This window comes from Calliphora vicina, chromosome 5, assembly GCF_958450345.1.
Source record: "Calliphora vicina chromosome 5, idCalVici1.1, whole genome shotgun sequence".
Classification (NCBI taxonomy): domain Eukaryota; kingdom Metazoa; phylum Arthropoda; class Insecta; order Diptera; family Calliphoridae; genus Calliphora; species Calliphora vicina.
In genome coordinates, this window is record NC_088784.1 from 4,667,412 (window position 1) to 4,690,696 (window position 23,285).

The 23,285-nt window shown below is 28.5% G+C and overlaps 1 protein-coding gene across 1 annotated transcript in view; it reads right to left on the reverse strand.

Annotated features, from left to right (window-relative positions):
* The window catches only part of link, a 98,950-nt gene extending 78,054 nt beyond the window's left edge, over window positions 1-20,896 (reverse strand). Inside the window, exon 1 of the mRNA XM_065510886.1 lies at window positions 20,861-20,896. Within this exon, the coding sequence (XP_065366958.1) occupies window positions 20,861-20,896 (36 nt within the window). The remainder of the gene's footprint in view (window positions 1-20,860) is intronic.
* Between the last annotated feature and the right edge of the window lie 2,389 nt (window positions 20,897-23,285).

The following is a 23,285-nucleotide window of genomic DNA, read 5'->3' on the forward strand; positions in this document are numbered from 1 at the left end:
TAATTTTTGGTTTGGTTTTTCACTTGTTGCTTTAGTCAGAATTCTAATTTCTTTCATTAACAATGTGAGAGATTAAATATCACTGAGATTTGTGAGCTGGGGTTTAAATTTCGAATTGAAAATAGCCTACAACCATAATATTTATAAATATTGTGCTGAAATACGATTCTCGCACTTGTTTGTGGCTTTGTAGTGTTGATTTACAATTAGAAGATATTCTAAAAATACTATCCAGAGCCTTGTTTTATTATTTACCAAATTATCTGGTTAAGCGTGAGAAAAATTTTACTGAGATTTTTTTAAGAAATTTTAAAAAATGTCTCACGATATATACAAGATCGTTGAACCCTTTTAACTGATCTTGTGAGAAATTCCTGAAGATTGACAAAGATTTCAATAAATTTGTAACAGGATTACAGAAACTGAAGGACACAAGTATTAAAAGTAATTTTAAAATATCTAAATATTGTAGAAAAGTGATGAAATATTTTTGGAAAAACTTATTGTTACTGAGAGTGAGCGTGAGAAAATTGTATTAAAAATTCGTTAAAGGGCTCTTCTGGTTCTTGTCTAGACTCTAAACGATCTTTTAATGCGTGAGAAACTAATATTTTTTACTGATATTAGCATGAAGATTGGAAAATACTTTCTTCTTTCCCACATTATTTAAAAAATTGTGAGAATTTTTAGCAAATCGTGAGAATTTCTTAAAGATGCTACGAATGTTCTAAAACTTTTTAACAGGATGACAGGATTTTAACAAGCGAAAATTATCTGTTTCGAAAGATTTTTAAATAGAATTACTTGTTAATCGGTAGAGTGTGAGAAAATTTATTTTTTAAGCTGAAATTTTTGTGGGAAAGGGATAAATTGAAAACGAATTTGAATGTAAAATAGATTCATAAAAAATTTAGTTTTTTAAGGAATTTTTTAAATGAGGAACACTATCTCTTGTTAGAATATTGTGCTACATCACTCTGAAGGCTTGTGGGAAACCACAACTCGTGAGAAATTTGAAAAGATACTATGCATTTTCAAATACATTGTAATAGGATTACAGAATTTTGCGTGTGCCTACATTTTCCAATTTCAATAGATTTTCTATTAATTTTCAGTTAAAAACACTTGTTAATCTATAGTTAATCTATATTTTTGAAACAGTGATCTTTTTCAGGGTGGAACAAAAGAAGGCATTATTTGAAAGTGTTTTTCAATTCGAAATCGATTCTGTTTTTTAAGAAAAATGTTCCCATGAATAATGGAGTAACAAAATGTTTTGTTACGATAAATCTCTTTTCCTCAATTCGTGAGAATATCTCATTCATTTTCAAAAATTATGTAACAGGATTACAGAAGTTTGTAAGTAAGAGGCATAAATTTATGTTAAAATTCAAAAAATTTCTTTTAAGTGAGAAAATGTGAGAAAATTCTTATTTTTAAGCTGTGATTTTTTTGAGGGAGTGACAAAAGAAGGGATTTGTAACGAATAATTTAAAATGATTTTGAATTTTGAAAACATTTGTTCCCATAAATAATTGTGTACGATCGTAAAAATAAATGGGAAGATCGGTAAAATCGCCTGCATCTTTTTTCTACAACTCGTGAGAATATCGCATTCATTTTCGAAAACTTAGTAACAGGATTACAGAATTTCAATAAGTTGGAGATTTTCTTTTAATTTGGTTTTCTTTTGAGGTAGAAACATTTGTTAAACCATTTCTTGATCTGTAGAGTGTGTTTTTGATGCTGAGATTTTTTCAGGCTAGACAAAAGAAGGTATCATTTACGCATAATTTAAAAACGAATTAAACATGATAATTGGGAAGATCGGGATGATTTTCTACAACTTGTGAGAATATCTCATACATTTTTGAAAACGGTGTAACAGGATTACAGAATTGTAACAAGCTTGTGGTATATGATTCATACATCAATACTAAGTCATTAATATAGACAATATGGATATCTAATGATAGATATTTCAAAGTCCTTTTCGACGATATGTATAATGCTATAGTAAGTTCGACCTGCAATGGGTCAAAATCGGGAAAAATATTTTATAACCAACATTTTTTTTTCACCAAAGAATTTTTTGTTGTCATATTTTTTTGACTAATAAATTTAAAAAAAAATTTTAAAAATAAAAAAAAAAATTTTAAATTTTAAAAAAAATATTTTAAATTTTGTTTCTGTAAAAATATTTAAAGTGGTGGCCACCAATTTAAGACAAATATTTGAATTTTTTTCATCAACTGAATTTTAAGTGCGATAGAGCCAAAATAAAAGGACCTCTAAGGATATGAAATTTATTATTAATGTTTCTAGTTTCTGAAAAATGTTTGGAAAAATCGGTAAAACATATATGGACAAAGATATGTGGAAATACGTTGACACACCTCAGCGAACATCCGCTGTTAATAACATGATATGACCGAAACTAATGGAACTAAAAATACGAAATTTGGTGCGAATATTTTATAATAAACAATTTTTGTCTTAAATTCCTGGCCACCACTGTATGTATAATGCCTTACATACCTGCAATGGGTCAAAATCGAAAAAAAATATTTGATAACCAAAATTTTTTTTCACAAAAAAATCTTTTTGTCATAATTTTTTTTCACTAAAAAATTTAAAAAATAAAATTTTAAAAATTTAAAAAAATGGAAAAAATTAAAAACCAATTTCTAAAAAAAATTTTGAAAAAAATATTTTAAATTTTGTTTCTCTTAAAATATTTAAAATTTTCACCAAAAAATTTTTTTGTCATAATTTTTTTCACTAATAAGTTTAAAAAAAAATTTATTTTAAAATTTAAAGAAAAAACTTAAAAAGCAATTCGAAATTTTCTTTTTTTTAAATTTTGAAAAAAATATTTCAAATTTTATTTCTCTAAAATATTTAAAATTTTTATTTTATTTTAAAGTATAATTTGGTGAAGAGCCGAATATAGCTCTGTTACCTGTTTTTACGTTTTAACGTGAACAAAATTGTTGTGAAATTTATAGATGGAATTTTGTAAACAATAAACAGCTGTTATTAAGAAAGTCAACTATTGTGAATGAAAATTTCATGGGAATATCACGATAGCAATTTTTCCTTCGAAGTGAAATGGATATTTCAGGGGAACATAAATTTAGCACTCTTAGTTGTTATATTTTAATACTAGTACAAATAAGAAATGTTTATTTCGTTTAATTTTTAAAGCATGTGCCAAAGCTATTTTGAAAATTGTAACGGAAATACCAGGGAATTACTTCCACTTTTTTACATACTACATTTTGATAAAATAGCATCTGTGTGTTTGATTGCTTTTAAAAAACAACTCTTGCTTCCGGTTCTACAAATGTCCTTCAATATCCTTAAAATACTAATTCCCACACTCTTCAAAACTAACGTGAGAGTTGTTCAAAAACTCAGTGAAACTTTTGAAATTTCAGTAATAGGCTTACAGGATATTTAATAAGTTTCCTTAGAGTTTTCTTGTATATTTTCATACATTTCCTGTACAATAGGTTGGTGAGAATAAAAATCTTCTTCATGTATTCTATTGTTTTTGAAACGAAATGACATTGAAGTATGTGAAAAAGAAAACTCCGGATGTGTTTTTTTGGCACAAGTTTCAAAACAATTACAATACAAGCATTTCCGTTTTTTCAGTTTTTATAGCATTTTTCACAGGTTTTAACATGCTTGAAGTATCAATCACAAACATTAAAAACTTAAATTTGCACGCTCTTTACAATTCAAGCAATTTGAAGAATACCTCATGAGAAATTTTCTAAAATTGAAAGGAAATAGCGAAATTTTAGTAGCAGGATATCAGAACTATTAAAACTTTGCACAGTGGTATTTTTTTTTTGTTTGGCAAAAAGTCTATTTTTTTACAGTTATTTTTTAGAAATCTAATGATGCAATTCTGTAAAGAAATGTTTCATTAGTAGAAAACCATGATTTGTTTTCGAAAAAAAATAAAATTTTGTATAAAAACAAGTAAGAAAGTATGGTCGGTCAAGCCCGACCATATAATACCCTACACTAAGTAAAAGAGTAAAAACATTTTTCTTTTAAAATTTCAATAATTTGTATTTTTGAGTGATTTTCGGAAGTGGGCCTTATATGGGAGCTATGACCAATTATGGACCGATCACCATGAAATTAGGTCGTGTGATTTATGTCTACATGAAAGTTTACTATGTTGAATTTTGTGAGTATACCAACATTTTTAAGCGATTTATGCACGTTAAAGGGATATTCGGAAGCGGGTCTATATGGGAGCTATGACTAATTATGGACCGATCGTAACAAAATTTGGTGACATGAATTTTGTATATATAAAACTTATTTAGAGCGCAATTTGTGGAGATACATTTATAAATTAAACATTTATGACCGATAAAGTCCAATTTCGAGAGGACATTTGTATGGGGGCTAGGTGAAATAATGGACCGATTTCAGCCAGTTTCATTAGGCTTGGTCCTTGAGCCGAAAAAATAATATGTACCAAATTTCATCGAAATATCTTCAAAATTGCGACCTGTACTCTGCGCACAAGGTTTACATGGACAGCCAGCCAGCCGACCAGACGGACGGACGGACGGACATCGTATTTTAAGGTGGGTAATAGACTAATATTTGGCTTTAGAAACATCTGCACAAACGCATAATACCCTCACCACTATGGTGGTGCAGGGTATAAAGAGTGTGGTAGAGTTATCTAAATATGCAAATTTTCCAATATTTCAGTTGTTTATACAATAAAAATGGTTCAGCTACCAATAGTTTTAAAGCATTTTTATTAAAATATAGTATTTTAAATTTAATAGTAAAGAAAAAATATGTAAATTACATATATAGTTTAAGAGATCTGAGCAAATCAAAATGGCTCCAAAAAATTTAGCATTTGCAGTTTTCATTAGAAAAAAATAAGTTATCTCGGTCTACCTCCGTGTTAGTACTACTACTAAATGAAAGTTTGGAATATTTTCTTTCATTTTATGCAAAAAAATTCTGCGACTTTTTGCGATCGCTGAACAAACTTAAATTTTGTGATAAAACTCATGTATTTTTTATGAATATTTACAATAAATTGCAATGCATATTTACAATAAAAGGTTTTGCATACTTTTAGGCTTTTACTTTTACATTTACTTTTTATACGGGGGATAGGAGCAATTATGCTCCTATCCTTATGAAACTTAACAGATAGATTTGGGTTTATATAAATATTGTTTATGTCGAATTTCATCACGATACTATTATTTTTATGTGAGTTTTGAACGATAAAACTATTTTCAGAAAGGGATCTATATGTGGACTAGGTTCAAATATGAAACGATTTTCTTCATACTTTGTAGTATAATATCTGGTCACTTGGAACTAACATATGAAAAATTTAAATAAGATCGCTGCATTATTTAAGAATTTATGACTGATATTTTGGAAGGACCCTTGTATGGGAGGTACCCTTAGGGACTATCCGATATGAACCATTTTTAATATTTAGCTTTTCTATATGAAACTAGCCAAATGTACCAAATTTTATTATCATAGGAGCACTTCTTCTACTTTTTGCCAAAAATTTATGAATCCATACCACTGTGCGTTGTACGGAAGGACCTATTTTTGTTTCAAAATAAATGTGAAAGTATTATTTAGAACACAATTTCATCATTTAAGTCTTAAATTTTAAGCCAAAAAAAAGATTGGCTGATGTTTTCTACTTTTACACATTTATATTTTAATTAGAAACTAGTTGGCCGACCCGGCTTCGCCCGGTGGCATTTACTAATGTTAGTTCTTCAAGTTTCTCCAACCCACATACACCTACCTGCTCTTATTTATTTGCAAATAAAATATATAAATTTTTACTGCATACTTTAGCGGGCTTTTTTATTACAGTTGACAAAAAAAGGCCGCTTTTAGCTGAAAATTTTTAATTTTTTTTCTTTACAAAAAAAAAATCAGCCAAATCGCTCCAGCCGTTCTCACGTGATGACATTACATACATGGACCATTTCATTTTTATATATATGATACTAGCTGTCCCGGCAAACGTTGTTCTGCCATAGCTCACACAAAGTTTGAAGACTCCCACTATAATGGTACTCCACATATGCAATAATAAATTTTTACTTTGTATGGGAGGTGCATTGCCCATTGTTCCTATATAGGTCAATTGTGAATCTAAACCATCCAGGGACCTAATCAAACACACACTACAAATTTCATCGAAATCGGCCCAGCCGTTAAAGAGGAGTTTAGTTACTAACACACGTACAGAAGAATTATATATATAAAGATAGATATTTCAATTGCATATTATTAGGCACTAGAAAATGTAAATACCTTCCATGTTAATTAACCGTGTAAAATTTTATAACAAATGTAACTGCAGAATGTTCGGGTTTGGCACATGCTTTAAAAAGATAATAAACCCTTCCGTTTATGGGTATCTGAGGAAATTAAATGTTTTCCTTAAATATATAAACATATGGTTTTATTTTCTACCATAAAAAACATAAATTCTTACACCTTTACTCGTAAAAAAAACGCGTAAATCTTCCGTGAGAATTTTCTAAACTCAGGTGAAGGTACAAACATTTCTATAACAGGCAATCAGGAAGAGTCAAGCTAAATAAGGCATATCTTCAACAAAATAAACAATAAATGTGTAAGATTTAAAGGTCATGGAAAACCTGAATACAACCTTTTCCATTTGAATGAAAACAATAAAGAAATATTTTCCCAGCGAAAAAGCGGATATGAGGTTTTGACGCATGCCTTAGAATGAAATTAAACAGGAAGCAGATGGAATTGGAATTTTGCCATAAAAGTAAAAATAATGTATAAAATATTGTTGAGAAATAACATGTGTTCTTAAGATTTTTATATGGATTTTATTGAAAACAGGTGAAATCATGTAATGTTAGCGGTTTTCCTAAATTACATCCTCAAATAATCAATTGATATTATTACCTACACGTTTTCTTACTTGTAAAAAATGTACCTTAGAAAATAATTAGAAAATCTAAATCTACCTTTAAAATTTTCTAAACTCAGGTGAAAATTTAGAAATTTCAATAACAGGATTTCAGCATTTCAAAACAAACTTTAAATGTTTTCCCAAAAAGAAATTCATTTCATCATTTTCCTTTTCCTAGCAAACAGTGTGACAGTTTTGTACAAAAGGAAAAACCGGATATGTGGTTTTGGCGCATGCCCTTACATGAAAATAAGCAGGATGTTGCATGGAGGGTTGTAGGTTATAAAATTCAAATGTTGTTAGAACTGAAAACAAACAGTTGTTAAGGAAATAACATACATATGTTCTTGTAGTTTTTATTATAATTTAAAAATTTTAAAGTATTTCAAACAGCTGCTACCGTTAGTTTTCCTTGAGTTGTTTCAAAATTTCCGTTACATTTTTCTTGTCATGGTGAGAATTTGTTGAAACCCTTAGAATTTCTAGTTTCTCATTTAATAGGAGAGCATGAGTTTTTTTGTAGAAATGTAACAAAAAATAAAATATTATTATATTTTCGTATAAGCAATTTTAGATTGTAGGACATTCCAAGGTTTCTTTTCAAGCAGGGTTGGAAAATTCATTAAAAATTAGTTTCATCAATTTTCATCAAAAAATAATCTTCAGCTTTGAAAGTCCATTTCTGGACGAATGGGTACATCAACAATCCACATGAGACCCAAAAGCGCCCAGTATATCCCGAAAAAGTCAATGATCTTGGACTTGGCATCGGTATCGGTCCATATTGCTGTGAGAACGACGTCATAATGGTTTCGATAGGACTTTGAAACGATTAAAAAAAGGCCCTATATCCCACACACAATATGTTTTTTTTTTGTTTTAAATATAGGAAGACCCTTTAAAAGAAGTTACAGAAATTACTTTGTAAACTAATAAACTTCTTACTTTTTTGTAGGATTTGAAAGTTTAAGGCCTGCTTCACGATGTCGAAAGAAAAATGAGATTCGAACAAATTTGTATGAAAACTATTCGAAAGAATTTTAAACACTGGATGTTTTTCACACAAATTTTTTCGGCTCATTTTTCTTTCGACATTGTGGAACAGGCAGTTAATCTCCACTTTTAAAAGCTTGCAATGTTTGTATATTTGTTTAGGTTAAAATTTGTAACTGAATTTCAAACCAGTTTCTTCTTTTTAGAGCACCTTGAATATTTCGAATTTAAATTCGAATTTTCGAACATATCTTAAAAGGTTATATTCTGAAATTCATGAAATTTTTAAATTTTATGTAAGAATTTTTAAGATCGAAATTAAAAAAAGGAAGAATTTGACTACAGATAAAACTAAAATTGGTTTTATCACAATCCACAGCTTTCAAAAATGTTCGAACATAAATTCGAATTTTCGAACATAATAATCGATTGTCATCAGGTTCATGCATGATCTACAGATTACTTTAGCAGTTCTAATAATAACTTTGAATTTTCGATTTTGATTTAGAATTTTTGAACATAGTATTGCATTGTCACCATTTATGTTCGAACATTTTTGAAAGCTGTGGATTGTGATAAAAACAATTTTTGTTTTATCTGTAGTCAAATTTTTAAATTTCGATCTTAAAAATCGAAAATTCGAATTTAAATTCGAAATATTCAAGGTGCTCTAAAAAGAAGAAAATAAATTAAAAATAAAATAAGTAAGAGAGATCTGTATTCGGTTGTGACGAATCCTATATACTAGGATGATCGATTTTTCGACATTTTTTAGAAAACGGTTTTCGGTTTCTTCGAAAAATTGTAATTTAATATAAACCGGTTTCGGTTTCGGATTTTTTATAATAACCGGTTAATAGGTTTTTTGGAAAAATATAAAAACGCCTAGAAATAAGAAGAAAACAAGTTTTATTTATTAAAATAATAGTGATTTAAACAATTTTGATTAACTCTTTTATCCTTCACAAGGTCTTCGGTTCAAATTTGACCCGTTTTGAAATTAATATTTAATTTTTTCTAAAAATTTTATTTCATTTCAAATGTCAACAACTATATTAGGTTTTTAGAAAAACAAATTGCCAAAAAAATATCTATAAACTAGTTTGGACTTAAAGGTCTTTTGTTACGTACAATTAAGTTACATTTTTTCAGAGCTTTGGTAGCACTACAATATATCTCTTCATCATACTTGCGGAACTAGTGTTTATCTTATCCTTCATAAAGTCTTCGAGTCAAATATTACCCATTTTGAAATCAAAAACGTATTCCTTTTTTTTTTTTTTTTAAAAAAAAGTAGTATTTCTACTGCTTTTTTTAAAAAATTAGTATTTCTACTACTTTTTTTAAAAAAATAGTATTTATATTCCTTCTTAAAAAAGTAGTATTTCTACTCCTTTTTTTAAAAAAAAGTAGTATTTCTACTCCTTTTTTTAAAAAAAGTAGTATTTCTACTCCTTCTTAAAAAAGTAGTAGTATTTCTACTCCTTTTTTTAAAAAGTATTATTTCTACTACTTTTTTTTTTAAAAAAGTAGTATTTCTACTCCCTTTTTTTTAAAAAAAGTTGTATTTCTACTCCTTTTTTAAAAAAAGTTGTATTTCTACTCCTTTTTTAAAAAAAAAGTTGTATTTCTACTCCTTTTTAAAAAAAAGTAGTATTTCTACTCCTTTTTTTTAAAAAAGTAGAAATCTACTCCTTTTTTTTAAAAAAAGTAGTATTTCTACTCATTTTTTTTAAAAGTAGTATTTCTGCTCCTTTCTTAAAAAAAAGTAGTATTTCTACTCCTTTCTTAAAAAAAAGTAGTATTTCTACTTTTTAAAAAAGTTGTATTTCTACTCCTTTTTTTAAAAAAAGTAGTACTTCTAGTCCTTTTTTTTTTAAAAAGTAGTATTTCTACTCCTTTCTTAAAAAAAAGTAGTATTTCTACTTTTTAAAAAAAGTTGTATTTCTACTACTTTTTTTTAAAAAAGTAGTATTTCTACTACTTTTTTTTAAAAAAGTAGTATTTCTACTACTTTTTTTAAAAAAAGTAGTATTTCTACTTCTTTTTTTTTTAAAAAAAGTGGTATTTCTACTCCTTTTTTTTAAAAAAAAGTGGTATTTCTACTCATTTTTAAAAAAGTGGTATTTCTACTTCTTTTTTTTTTTAAAAAGTAGTATTTCTACTCCTTTTTTTTAAAAAAAAGTTGTATTTCTACTCCTTTTAAAAAAAGTAGTATTATTTCTCCTTTTTTTTAAAAAGTAGTATTTCTACTCCTTTTTTTTAAAAAAGTAGTGTTTCTACTAATATTTTAATGACTTTAATTTAATTTCAAATGTCAACAACTACTTTAGGTTTTTTAAAATCAAAAATCTATTTTCTGAAGATGACCTGAAGATCGTTAACGTCAGTAAATTTGAATACCTTATGAAGGTAAAATTTTCTCTTAGGAATAAGTAAAACACAGTTTAAATGCTTTGGAGTATATCGATTTTTTTCTTTTTATAAAACTAGACATTGAAAATTATCTTTTATTTGGTGTATTTGTAGGACTTATATAAAACAAAGCATTGAGTAAGTTTTCAGGCTTTCCTGATCACTTGTAACATTTTCTGAATATAAAAAGTCTTCTAGAAATAGCTGAAATATTTGGTTTAATTTTTTTTTTGGATTGTGAATATTTTTAAAGTTTTTAATACAATAAAACTCATAAAAAAAAACTCTTAGAAAAAACCGGCTATTCGAGGAGAAAAACACGGTTTTTTCGATATTCGAAATTTGAGGGTTTCAAAAAACCGGTTATTAATAACCGAGCAGGGCCGATCACCTTACTATATACTCTTCACCAAATTATACTTTAAAATAAAAATTTTAAATATTTTTAGGTGAACAAAATATACATTTTTTTTCCAAATAATTTTTTTTTTTTAATTAATTAATTTTTTTAAATTTCTTTTTTATTTTTTTTAAATTCATTTTTTTTTAAATTTATTAGTGAAAAAAAAAGGTTTGTGAAAAAAAAATTCTGGGTAAAAAATATTTTTCCGATTTTGACTCATTGTAGATCCGATTTGCTTTGCAAAGGTCTTTGAAATGGATATCCATATTGTTTATATTAATGACTTGGTAATCCAGATATACATATATAACAAATAGGCCAACTAGGTTGTCCTGGTTTTTTCCTTATATCTCAGCCATTTGTGGGCCGATTGTCTCTATTTTAAATAACAACTGAACCGGGCCTATAGATGATGTATTTATGTGTGAATCATGTATGTATGTTATTTGGGAGCTACGGAAAGTTGGTTTCAACATTTAGACGATCCAGAATATATATACTAGGGTGGCCCTTAATAAACGAAAGTTGGATTTTGGCCATTCTCACCCTCCAGTTTGGTGAACATTAGCAAAAAAATCATCCTGAAAAAATTTTAGGTAAATCGGTTGGGGTTAAGACGTGCCGCAAGCCCTCTGAAGTTTTGAGATGCATTTACAAGGGGAAAAAATGCATTTTTTTCAGTTTTTGTAAAAATTTTGCCATTAAAAAATTACTTTTGTAATTTAATTTAAAAGAATCGAAATGTGTACGTAATTGTCGTTCTAATGAGACATAAAAAACAGAAATCGGTCAAAAAATGTTAAAGTTATTAAAAATTCGCCAGGCCATTAACGTGTCTCAGGCCACTAGAACATGAAATGTAGGAACAAAATTAACATATTTTGAGAAATATTAAAATAAAAGCTCATTTTTACTTAAAATATGTCCATATTTACTTGTATATGAGTTTTTGTCTTCGTAGGATACCGTTAACCTATTCTTAGGTATGAACAAAAAAATTTAATTTTTTTAACGGCAGTTTCAAAACTCCATTTTCAAATTTTTAAAAATTTTGTTAAACAAATTTCAGAATTTTTTGATCATCTCATTGGGATTTATTAAGAATATAATAGGGAATAAAAATGTGAAAAAATTATGAAAATATCTCTTATAGTTTTTCCGTACCTGCGATTTAAATTTTGAAATTTTCGAGAAAAACCAATTATTTGGCAATTTTTAGGCCAATGAGCTCTATTTCCTTACTCTTATGAATTTTAAGTAAAACCTATTCAGAATATTATAGTCCAGATAATTCAAAATATACTCTGAAACTTCTACTAAAATCGGAAGACGTTAACCCTTAAATCGTGAAGGTCAAAGGTAAAATTTTTCAATATTTGGAATTTCTCTTGGAAAGATTTCGAAATGATCGAAATGTTGTATATTTTTGGGCCGATTTTGATGAAATTTAACAAAAATATAACATAAACTCTAGGGTTTATAATAACAGCACAAGAATGGAAATTAACGCTTAATGGCACTTGGGGTTAAAATGACACCAAACTTTTAAAATCATAATTTTTTATGGTTTTAGAAGTTTGGGGTCATTTTAACACCAAGTGCTATATAGGGTTAATTTTAATTTTTCTGCTGCTTTTGTAAATACTAGGCTTTGTGTTATATTTTTGTTAAATTTCATCAAAATCGGCCCAAAAATATACAACATTTCGAACATTTCAAAATCTTTCCAAGAGAAATTCCAAATATTGAAAAATTTGACCTTTGACCTTCACGATTTAAGGGATAACGTTTTTTGATTTTAGTAAAAGTTTCAGAGTATATTTAGAATTATCTGGACTATAATATTCTAATTAAGTTTTGCTTAAAATTCATAAGAGTAAGAAAATAGAGCTCATTGGCCTAAAAATTGCCAAATAATTGGTTTTTCTCGAAAATTTCAAAATTTAAATCGCAGGTACGGAAAAACTATAAGAGATATTTTCATAATTTTTTCACGATTTAATTCCCTATTATACTCTTAATAAATCCCAATGAGATGATCAACAAATTCTGAAATTTGTTTAACAAAATTTTTAAAAATTTGAAAATGGAGTTTTGAAACTGCCGTTAAAAAAATAAAATTTTTTTGTTCATACCTAAGAATAGGTTAACGGTATCCTGCGAAGACAAAAACTCATATACAAGTAAATATGGACATATTTTAAGTAAAAATGAGCTTTTATTTTAATATTTCTCAAATTATGTTAATTTTGTTCCAACATTTCTTGTTCTAGTGGCCTGAGACACGTTAATGGCCTGGCGAATTTTTAATAACTTTAAAATTTTTTAACCGATTTCTGTTTTTTATGTCTCATTAGAACGACAATTACGTACACATTTCGATTCTTTTAAATTGAATTACAAAAGTAATTTTTTAATGGCAAAATTTTTACAAAAACTGAAAAAAATGAATTTTTTACCCTTGTAAATGCATCTCAAAACTTCAGAGGGCTTGCGGCACGTCTTAACCCCAACCGATTTACCTAAAATTTTTTCAGGATGATTTTTTTTACTAATGTTCACCAAACTGGGGGGTGAGAATGGCCAAAATCCAACTTTCGTTTATTAAGGGCCACCCTAATATATACTTTGCGGGGTCGCAAATGACAAATATAGAAATTACAAACGGAATGATAATTCATTGTGAATTCATGGTGACAAAAAAATATAAAAATACTATTGTAATTTATTTCGTGTTTAATACCATTTCAAAATCTCTATTTTCCATGCCTGTCCTAGAAAAATACATTTATTTCTACACTTGTTCCTTTGGATTAAATGACTTACGTTATAACATTTCTCTCTAACTCTAGGGGTGGTTTTAGCAACATGTATACAGAATTTGTAGTGAAAATTTATGGTTGGAAACTACTTTTATTACTTTTTCTACTACTACTACTACTTTTTGCAAGAAATTTTAAAATAGTATGGCATTTTTTGTTTCTAAAGTAAACGGAGTGCAGAATATTTAAACAAGTATATGTTTGAAAATACGCCAAAAATGTAACGGAAATACCAACTGTTCCTAGGTTAGTTACGTTGTTTGTATTTCCTTATATTGCCATAATTGACACACAGTTTATATTGCTGGTAATTTTATTTGCTTAAATGACAGATAAAGTCGGTTACTTTTCCTTCAATGTTGGATATTTCACCGTTTAGTCAGCTGTTATAACCGGAAGTAAATTTTCTGTAATAATTATTAATTTAAGTGTGCATTTGTCAGTATTTGCTGAATTTTTGACATTTATGTAATAGGAGAGCATAATTTTAAGAGTACTGTGCTTGAAATATGTCAAATTAGAATATATCAACTGTCAATGAAAATTATCTTAAGGAAAAATTCCTTATGTTTTGCAGGATAGATGATGTCACTTGCTATGACATTTAAAATAAAGAATGTTTTTTAATTTTAAATTCTCTTTGAAAGGAAGTGGTTATTTCTCTGTTTTTTTGTTTAAACTATGGAATTTTAAGTTTCAAATGTAATAGGAGTGCATACAAATTAAAAAAAACATACAAATACTCATCTTTTGTTTGTTAAATATCCATTGAAAATATAACGGAAGTAGGTACCTACAATAGTATACGAGGGTAATTATTTAAATTGTGAGCAGGATTGGCTATCGATTGGAAACGTTAGTTTGGATTATTCAGGCTTTCGAATTTATCAGAATACTGCATGATGTCAGATTTTAACATTCATATATTTATTTTTCTTAATTATAAAGGACAATTTTCCGTTCTGATGAATCAAATCTCATTTCTAATGATCAACTACTCCAATTCGATGCCTATATTGTCATAAAATAATCTTCACAAATATTTAAATATTATTTTCAAAAGTGAAAAGATGTAGAATTAAAAAACATCATAATTTTACTACAAGAAAATAATCAAAATTTGTGAGAAGTTCACATAAGTCATTATTAGACTACTTCTAAGTAATGTTGAAGGTATGTAGTCGTCACTGAAAAGTATGTTATTGAGTAATTGCAAGTCATTACCAAATTTTTACTGGTTTTGTTTATAATTTCATGTTTCTAAATTTATTGATTTAGATTTATGAAAACGTACCATCATAAAAAGTACCATAAATTGCATCAATAAAGAGTTCTTACTTCGATTGGTAACAAATTTCTAGATTCATTGGTTTCGGAGAACCGAATTAAAGGAAAAGTACTATTTGGTACCATTTTGTTGATTTATTACTTTACTTAGGTTTTTAAATGTTGACATTTATGTTGTTATATTTCAAGATTTATAAAAATTAAGACGTACCTTTAGGTGAAAGAAAAAGTACAATACCATTAATTTCCCAATTGCAGTATGTTCTTATTATGCAGAGGAACGTGTGATACATTTTATAAAAGTTCAGTATTTCCAATAAACAAAAAGTACCTAACATAAATCAATCAAAAGGTACCTTTCGGAAAATATATAGTACTTAATTTAATTTTTCTCGTTTAATTGATCTAGGAGAATCAGAAAGTAGCATCAGTAGATAAAAAGTAACATAAACTTTAAGAATTCACAATTCCCTTCAAAACGTATGTGCTAAAATTTTTATTTCAGACTATATTAATCAAAAATCAAGATATACAATTTTTACTTATGAATGCTTTTACCTTTAATTTAATATAAAACAAAATTAAAAAAGTACCTTTAGAACAAAGAAAAAGTACCAATTTCCCATATTTTCCACATTTTCATATAAATTTAAAAGGGTATTGCCCAAACTGAACTGAAATGTAGTAAAAATTTTCACCCAAGTTTGCCAGAATTTATCATTATTGGCTCATTAATTTGGAATAAAATACATTTACACATTTTGGTACACTTTTTGTCCCCATTAACAAAATATTACAAAATAAAAATTAGTGTAAATGAGGAGCCGCAGAACAAAAGGTACTTTTTTGAAAATTTAAAAATTTTGGGAAATTGATTTTTTCTAGAAGATTTCAACTTAAATATTATAAAAATACCAAAAAATGAATTTGTAAAAAAATTCGAAAAGTACCTTTTTTTGTTCTGCGGCTCCTCAAATATACTAGTAGAATAGTAAACAAGTAAGAGAGCTATATTCGGCTGTGCGTAATCTTATATACCCTTAACCAAATTATACTTCAAAATAAAAAATTTAAATATTTTTAGGTGAACAAAGATTTTTTTTCAATTTTTATAATTTTTTGAAAAAAAAATTTTTGGAATGGTTTTTTTAAATTTTTTTTTAAAATTTAAAAAAAAAATTTTGTATTTTAAATTTTTTTGGTGAAAAAAAAAATTTCGGTTAAAAAATATTTTTTCCGATTTTGACCCATTGTAGGTACAACTTACTATATACAGTGGTGGCCACCAATTTAAGACAAATACTTGAATTTTTTTCATCAACTGAATTTTAAGTGCGATAGAGCCAAAATAAAAGGACCTCTAAGGGTATGAAATTTATTATCAATGTTTCTAGTTTCTGAAAAATGTTTGGAAAAATCGGTAAAACATATATGGATAAAGATATATGGAAATACGTTGACCCACCTCAGCGAACATCGGCTATTAATAACATGATATGACCGAAACTAATTGAACTAAAAATACGAAATTTGGTCCGAATATTTTATAATAATAAAATTATAATGATATAAATGAAAGAAAATATGTTTATTTAAAAAAAAAATTTTTTGGTCAAGTTGTAGAAAAATGTTATGTGTTCATGGTGAATATGTATGAATTGACACAGTCGAATAAAACACACTTGTGTGTTAAAACAGTCCTCATGCATACATATTTGTGGAAATATTTGAAGAAATAATTAACAATTACATGCAATTTAGCAAACAATTTTTGTCTTAAATTCCTGGCCACCACTGTACATCGTTGCAAAGGTCTTTGAAATATCTATCATTAGATATCCATATATTGTCTATTTTAATGACTTAGTAATCCAGATATAGGTAAAAAATAGGACAAAAATCGATGTTGTCCTGGTTTTTTCCTCATATCTCAGCCATTTGTGGACCGATTTTGCTAATTTGAAATAGCAAACTTCTCGAAAGCATGTCTGAAAGAATTATTGAAGATTTGGATCCCAAAGACATCAGGGGTCTTCAGAAAATTTATTTCAACAGGCAGACAGACGGACATGGCTTAATCGACTCCACTATCTATAAGGATCCAGAATATATATACTTTATAGGGTCGGAAATGAAAAATGTAGAAATTACAAAAGGAATGACAAACTTATATACATATACCCTTCTCACGAAGGTGAAGGGTATAAAAAGAGTATATTTGATGTTTAAATGCAAATGTACTTTAAAACCTATTCCTATGTTTATTTCATTAGATATAAAGAGTACGAAAAGGTACTAAGTGGGTAAAATTTTTAAGACGAAATATCTGTAGAGGCCTAATAACAGTTACAAAAATTCACAATGTACATAGTTACCCTCGTAAAGTTGTCCGTACATCCACAATAGTGGATGATTTGGCTGTTCATTTCATTGGTTGCTTCATTTTTTTGTTGCTGTGAAATTTATTACTCATACCCTGCAGTTCCTGGTGAGCGTTGAGAAATGTTTTTAAAACTAAAAATACCACCCACCAGTCCACTTAGGTGTCAAGTAACATCCTCTCATTCATATATTTGTATCAAAGTCAAACTCAGACATTCTTTTGCTGAATACATTATTTGGTTTTTTGTCATTCCACTTAATGTTGTTATCGAACTAGCGATTTTATTGGTAATAGGTATAGCAGAGGATAGTAATTGAATCGTTTATTTCAAAAACCAGTCAAGCAACAAAATTATAGATTTTGTGTAAATCAAAAAAATTTCCTAGTAACCTAAAAATTACTTTTACAAAATTTATATTTTTTCCTATGAAAGTTATCCAGTTATGCGTAACTGTATGATAAAAAAAAACAAGTAAGAGAGCTATATTCGGCTGTGCCGAATCTTATATACCCTTCACCAAATTATACTTCAAAAAAAAAATTTTTTAAATTTTTTTAGCTAAACAAAATTTATTTTTTTTGCAGTTTTTTAATTTTTTGGGAAAAAATTTTCGATTTTTTTTTGAAATTTTTATATTTAAAATTTTTTTTTTTAAATTTTAAATATTTTTTTAAATTTAAATTTTTTTTTAATATTTAGCGAAAAAAAATCGGGTTAAAATATATTTTTCCCGATTTTGACCCATTGTAGGTCCAACTTACTATGGTTTTATATACGTCATTGCAAAGGTCTTTGAAATATCTATCATTTGATATCCATTAATATATTGTCCATATTAATGACTTAGTAATCCATATATAGGTCAAAAATAAGTCAAATACTGAGGTTTTTTCTTCATATCTCAGCAAACTTCTCGAAAGCATGTCTGACAGAATTATAGAAGATTTGGATCCCGAAGATATTTGGGGTCTTCAGAAAATTGATTTCAACAGACAGACATACAAACATGGCTTAATCGACTCCGCTATCTATATAATGATCCAGAATATATATATTTTATAGGGCGGAAGTGAAAAATGTAGAAATTACAAACGGAATGACAAAATTTTATTTTTTTTTCACATTTATTGAGACCTACTATATTTATGAAAAAATAGATTAGGGCCTAGTATTACATGGGCAGAAAGAAATCAATCAAGCGCTGTCACTTGACTTATTTCTGCACTAAATATGGATTTCACGACAACAATAGGGCGGCAGTATTTAATTTTATTTTGAATTAAACGATGCATTTACCATTACAAAACAGTAATCTTCCAATAACTAAATTTTTAAATTTTCTGTTGCTTAACTGGTTTTTGAAATAAACGATTCAATTTGACACACAATCTGCAAATGAGATTACTATTAGAGATTAGAGTTGTGAAAGTATTGTCTATTTTTTCGGGTACACAATACCAAAATATAAGTACTCGATAATTTCAGAGTTGTATTTGTTAATACAACAAGGGAAAAATGTATATATTTTGCAGTGATAAAGTGTTAAATAAGAATTATTATGTTAAATACAGCTTTGAAGAGCATTGAGTACCAAAAAAATGTATTAACTATAGTATTGAGTAGTCAAAAGTACTGACATTTTACAGCACTTTCTACGAAGTTGGAAGTTGCCTAATTGGTTAATTAAAACTGCAGGGTTGTTTTTTAATATTATACACTTTTTTGTTGTATTTTACCAAAAAGAAAAACGGAAACTCACTTCCAGTTACATCGATTATTTTTGCTTATTTCAAACGTTTAAAATTGCTGAAGAAATATAGAATTTTATTGTTTTTAAATTAATAGGAGGGCATCATTTCAAAAAATGGTATTAAAAATAATTTTTTGTTAAAAATTGAAAGCAATAAAAATATCTTTATTATTTTCTTTAAACATTTATATCAAATATGAGAGAGAATGTTTACGTAAACCTGTGACATATTTCGCTTTAAACTAATAGGAGTTCATAATTGTTTCTCGTAAAACATTTGCTTATTAAGAAATATTATAAATGTAACGGAAAATCCAGCTGTTCCTTTATTATATTAATTGCTAAATGTAAGAATTTGTAACTTAACCAACAGTAAGTCAAGTTACAATTTTGAAAAAATGTTTGCTAATACAATGAAAGGGACAGTCGGAGCAAATCGTCGTAGAAGTTTTTGAACAAGTATCGCAATATTCATGATGAGCGCCCATCTGGTTGTTGACACTATTACAATGGCAAGTTCCAGTATTCGATGCCGACATTATAGGATATTAATTTCAACATATTTCGTCAACATTCACAGGGGCGACAATATCCTCTAATTGTACGTAGAAAAATGTCGACGATTTTGAAAAAGTTCGCTATAATCGTGATGAGCGATATTTTCGCGCATCTTAAAGTTGACGCTGTAACAATGGCAAATTCCAATATTCATTACACATAAATAGGTATTCATTTGCACCGTTTTCTTTATTAGAGATTTAAATTTGTAACGGAAATACCATCTGTTTCAGTCAAACATGCAAATATTTTAAGGGAATCATTATTTTACCGGAAATTCTGAAATTTCTGTTACAATTTCTTTAATTAAATGTGGGAATTTATTATTTTACCTTTAGAATTTTCACCTTGCAATTTACCAGGACATCATAATTTTTGAAAAATTAAAAAGAAAAACAAAAATATTCTTCTAACCTTTATTTAAAAAGATTCAACAAAAATGTAACGGAAAAACCAGCTGTTATACAAAATAAATATTTTGAAAGGTAACAAAGCGTTAAAATGTTTAGCACCCAAAACATGTCTTCCTCATATAGAATAGAATGTAATAGAAAAGTGTTTAGAATTTGTTTAGAATAATAATTGTGTTTGGGTTTAACATTACAACACGTGTTAATGATGACATTGCCATATGACACTCACTCGTTTTTTAAATACAAAATTATTTACTAAAAGAAAGCATTTGTATGCTTAGTGGAACGTTATTTTTAATTTTATTTAGTTGAATCTAATATGGAAAAAACTCTATTACAGGTGTTTTTTTTATTTGTAGATTTCCAATAAGCGGAAGTGTGTGTTCGTTTCTTTTTTGTGAAACGGATATAGTGACATTTTTGTCAGTTACTACGACGTCTTTTTGTGTCATTTTGGTTTTTTGTGAGAACTTGTTTGTTTAGACTAAAAACTTGTTTTGCCATTTTAACAGGGCTGCAGTAATTGTAGAAAATAAATTCTTTATTGCAGTGAAATGTTGTAAGAGTTTAGTAGGGTGGTGACAAAAATGGAAATAAATTGTATTGTAATATTTCTATAGTAAATTTTAAAGCTATATGTATATTCCAGTATTCGTTACCGAAATTATAGGAGATTAATTTGCACATATTTTCGACAACATTCACATGGGCTAGCTTAACCCGGTCCGCGTTGCTGGCCCTTACAAAACATCTATTTTATATTGCATCTCAATCTAGATTGTAATATACAGTGTCGGACAAAACTAAAGCACGGACTTCCCCGACCTGACTTCGCACCCGAAACACTTACTCTCTGTAGCCAGATGTCGGCGGATGAGGTGGTCATATGACAAAGTTGTAGCAGATATCTTTAAGTAGAGTGCCATGATATGCTCTTAAAAAATGTATTAAAGGCAAATGAGACATTATATTTATGAATTCATCTTAAGGCCAGGGGTAAATTCACAAGAAACATTTGGTCAATTCACAAAGTCTCTTATCATGTCATATTGTCATAGTAGCAACCGAATTTGTTGCCAATCGAATGATTCTGCCTTAGTGACCGAATTTTACAGTTGTGACTACAAAATTTTAAAAGTGTTAACAAAAGTTTGATTTTCTGTTGCTAGAACCGAAAAATTCTATGTGTGCAACCGAATCATTCAATTGGCAACAAATTCGGTTGCTTTTACGAAACTGTTTTCTCTGTGTGGAGCCGCTTGAATTCAAATGGTAAGTCGTTGGAAATCATCGGTATGCGTGGAATCAGTACGCCTTTGAATCTTCCACCGATGATTGTTGCCCCAATTTAATTTTGTGAACATTTTTTTATGGTCGGTTTTGTTCGGTTGCCTAATTTTGGCGCGTTTAAGTTGCGGAGAAGCATTATCGGTAATCCTACCTTTAATGTTAATATAAGTGGTGGCATTCTGGCTACATATTTCCAATGAATTCAAAAATTCAGTAGGAAAATTGAAGACTTATTCTTCGTTCATTACTGTGTCAATCGATTTGTATTACATTGTTTCGCCAGGCTCATTGAGATTGAATTTGCTCATTGTTGACATCATAATTTTTTGGTGCCAAAATTGCACGTTCCCACAGCCAATCCAAATTTTTGTAGTTGGTTGTATGACTTGTCATGAATATTCTTTTGCATTTGGCAGAAGTTCAGCGGTAACGAAATCTCATTTGTTGCGAAATCTCAATGTCCAACAATTTTTTGGAGAATCAGGCCTGTCACACATTTTGTTCGGAATGGTTTCAATTCCGTAGTTTTTATTCCGATAGATTTCGTTTTAGGTTCTTCAGATTCCGTGTAATTTATTAATTCCAAAAATATTTCATAATTCTGTATTTCTGATTTTAATTTGACACCATTTTTCATATTAAAACAAATGTGAAGGTTTTGATACAGAAATTGATTAAAAATATTAGAAAATCAAATAATTACAATCAAATATCAATTCCACTTTGAAAACTGAAAGTGGTTTCATTCCGAAAGAAATTTTCGTTTTACTTTTTCTGAAGAAGCAATATACGGAATTAATTCCACTTTCGATCGGAATGAAATTCTGTGACAGGCCTGAATGTGTCGGCAGCAAATGCACACGCAAGTTCGTCGATTCATTTCCAGTGAAATAAATTTCAAGGAACTTCGCATTATCATTGGGAAGCGGTACATTTGGCCTTAAACTTTAAAGGTAGTTATGACCGCGACGTTGTTTACGATATTGGTTGCCCCGAAAGACGTCATTTGAAAGCATGAGTTGTATTTTCGGATATTTTGAAGGAAGTGCTTGGAAATCTGAGTGGCGCCGGAAATGTAACTTAGAAGCGGCTCAGGCGGCTCAATAATTGGTGTCAGAACAACTTTATCGTTCGAACATTACATTTCCGGGCATTACATAGGGAACATCAAAACGCTGCAATTTAAGCAAAGATTGTTCATTGCGTCATCATCATTACGTTCTTGTGATTCCTGTAGTCATAATCCTTATTATAATGATATGCCGAAAAATTTAAATCAATTCTTTCTCTTGATCGAGCCATTCCGGAGCGACTGGCTTCTAGTCTGTTGCTGTTGGTGTATCTCTGCAGTTCTCGATGAAGATGCACTGCGACGCATTTGCTGAAGCGGTGATTCGTGTTCTCTTTCCGTTTCTGTGGCTCTAGACTTAGGTGCCCTTTCGCGATGATCCTCAACACGTAATTCGCGTTCTCTTTCTGTTTCCGCGTCTCTATATTCCGCGTCTTCATATTGTTCATTCAGATGACAACAATCTTCACCTTCGTGAGATGGGTATATATAAGTTTGTCATTCCGTTTGTAATATATATATTCTGGATCCTTATAAATAGCGGAGTCGATTAAGCCATGTTCGCTCAAATTTCGTATATCGAAATTTTTAGTTTTAGTGTATTAAAATCTTCAAAAATATTCAAAATCCAAAAAAATTAAAACAAATATTTCAACTATTTTAGAAGACTTTTTATATTTAGAAAATGTCACAAGTGAAAGCCTGAAAACATACTCAATGCTTTGTTTTCTATATGTTCTACAAATACACCAAGTAAAAGATAATTTTCAATGTCTAGATTTATAAAAAGAAAAAAAATATCGATATACTCCAAAGCATTTAAACTGTGTTTTACTTATTCCTAAGAGATAATTTTACCTTCATAAGGTCTTCAAATTTACTGACGTTAACGATCGATTTTCGGGTCAAATTTGAC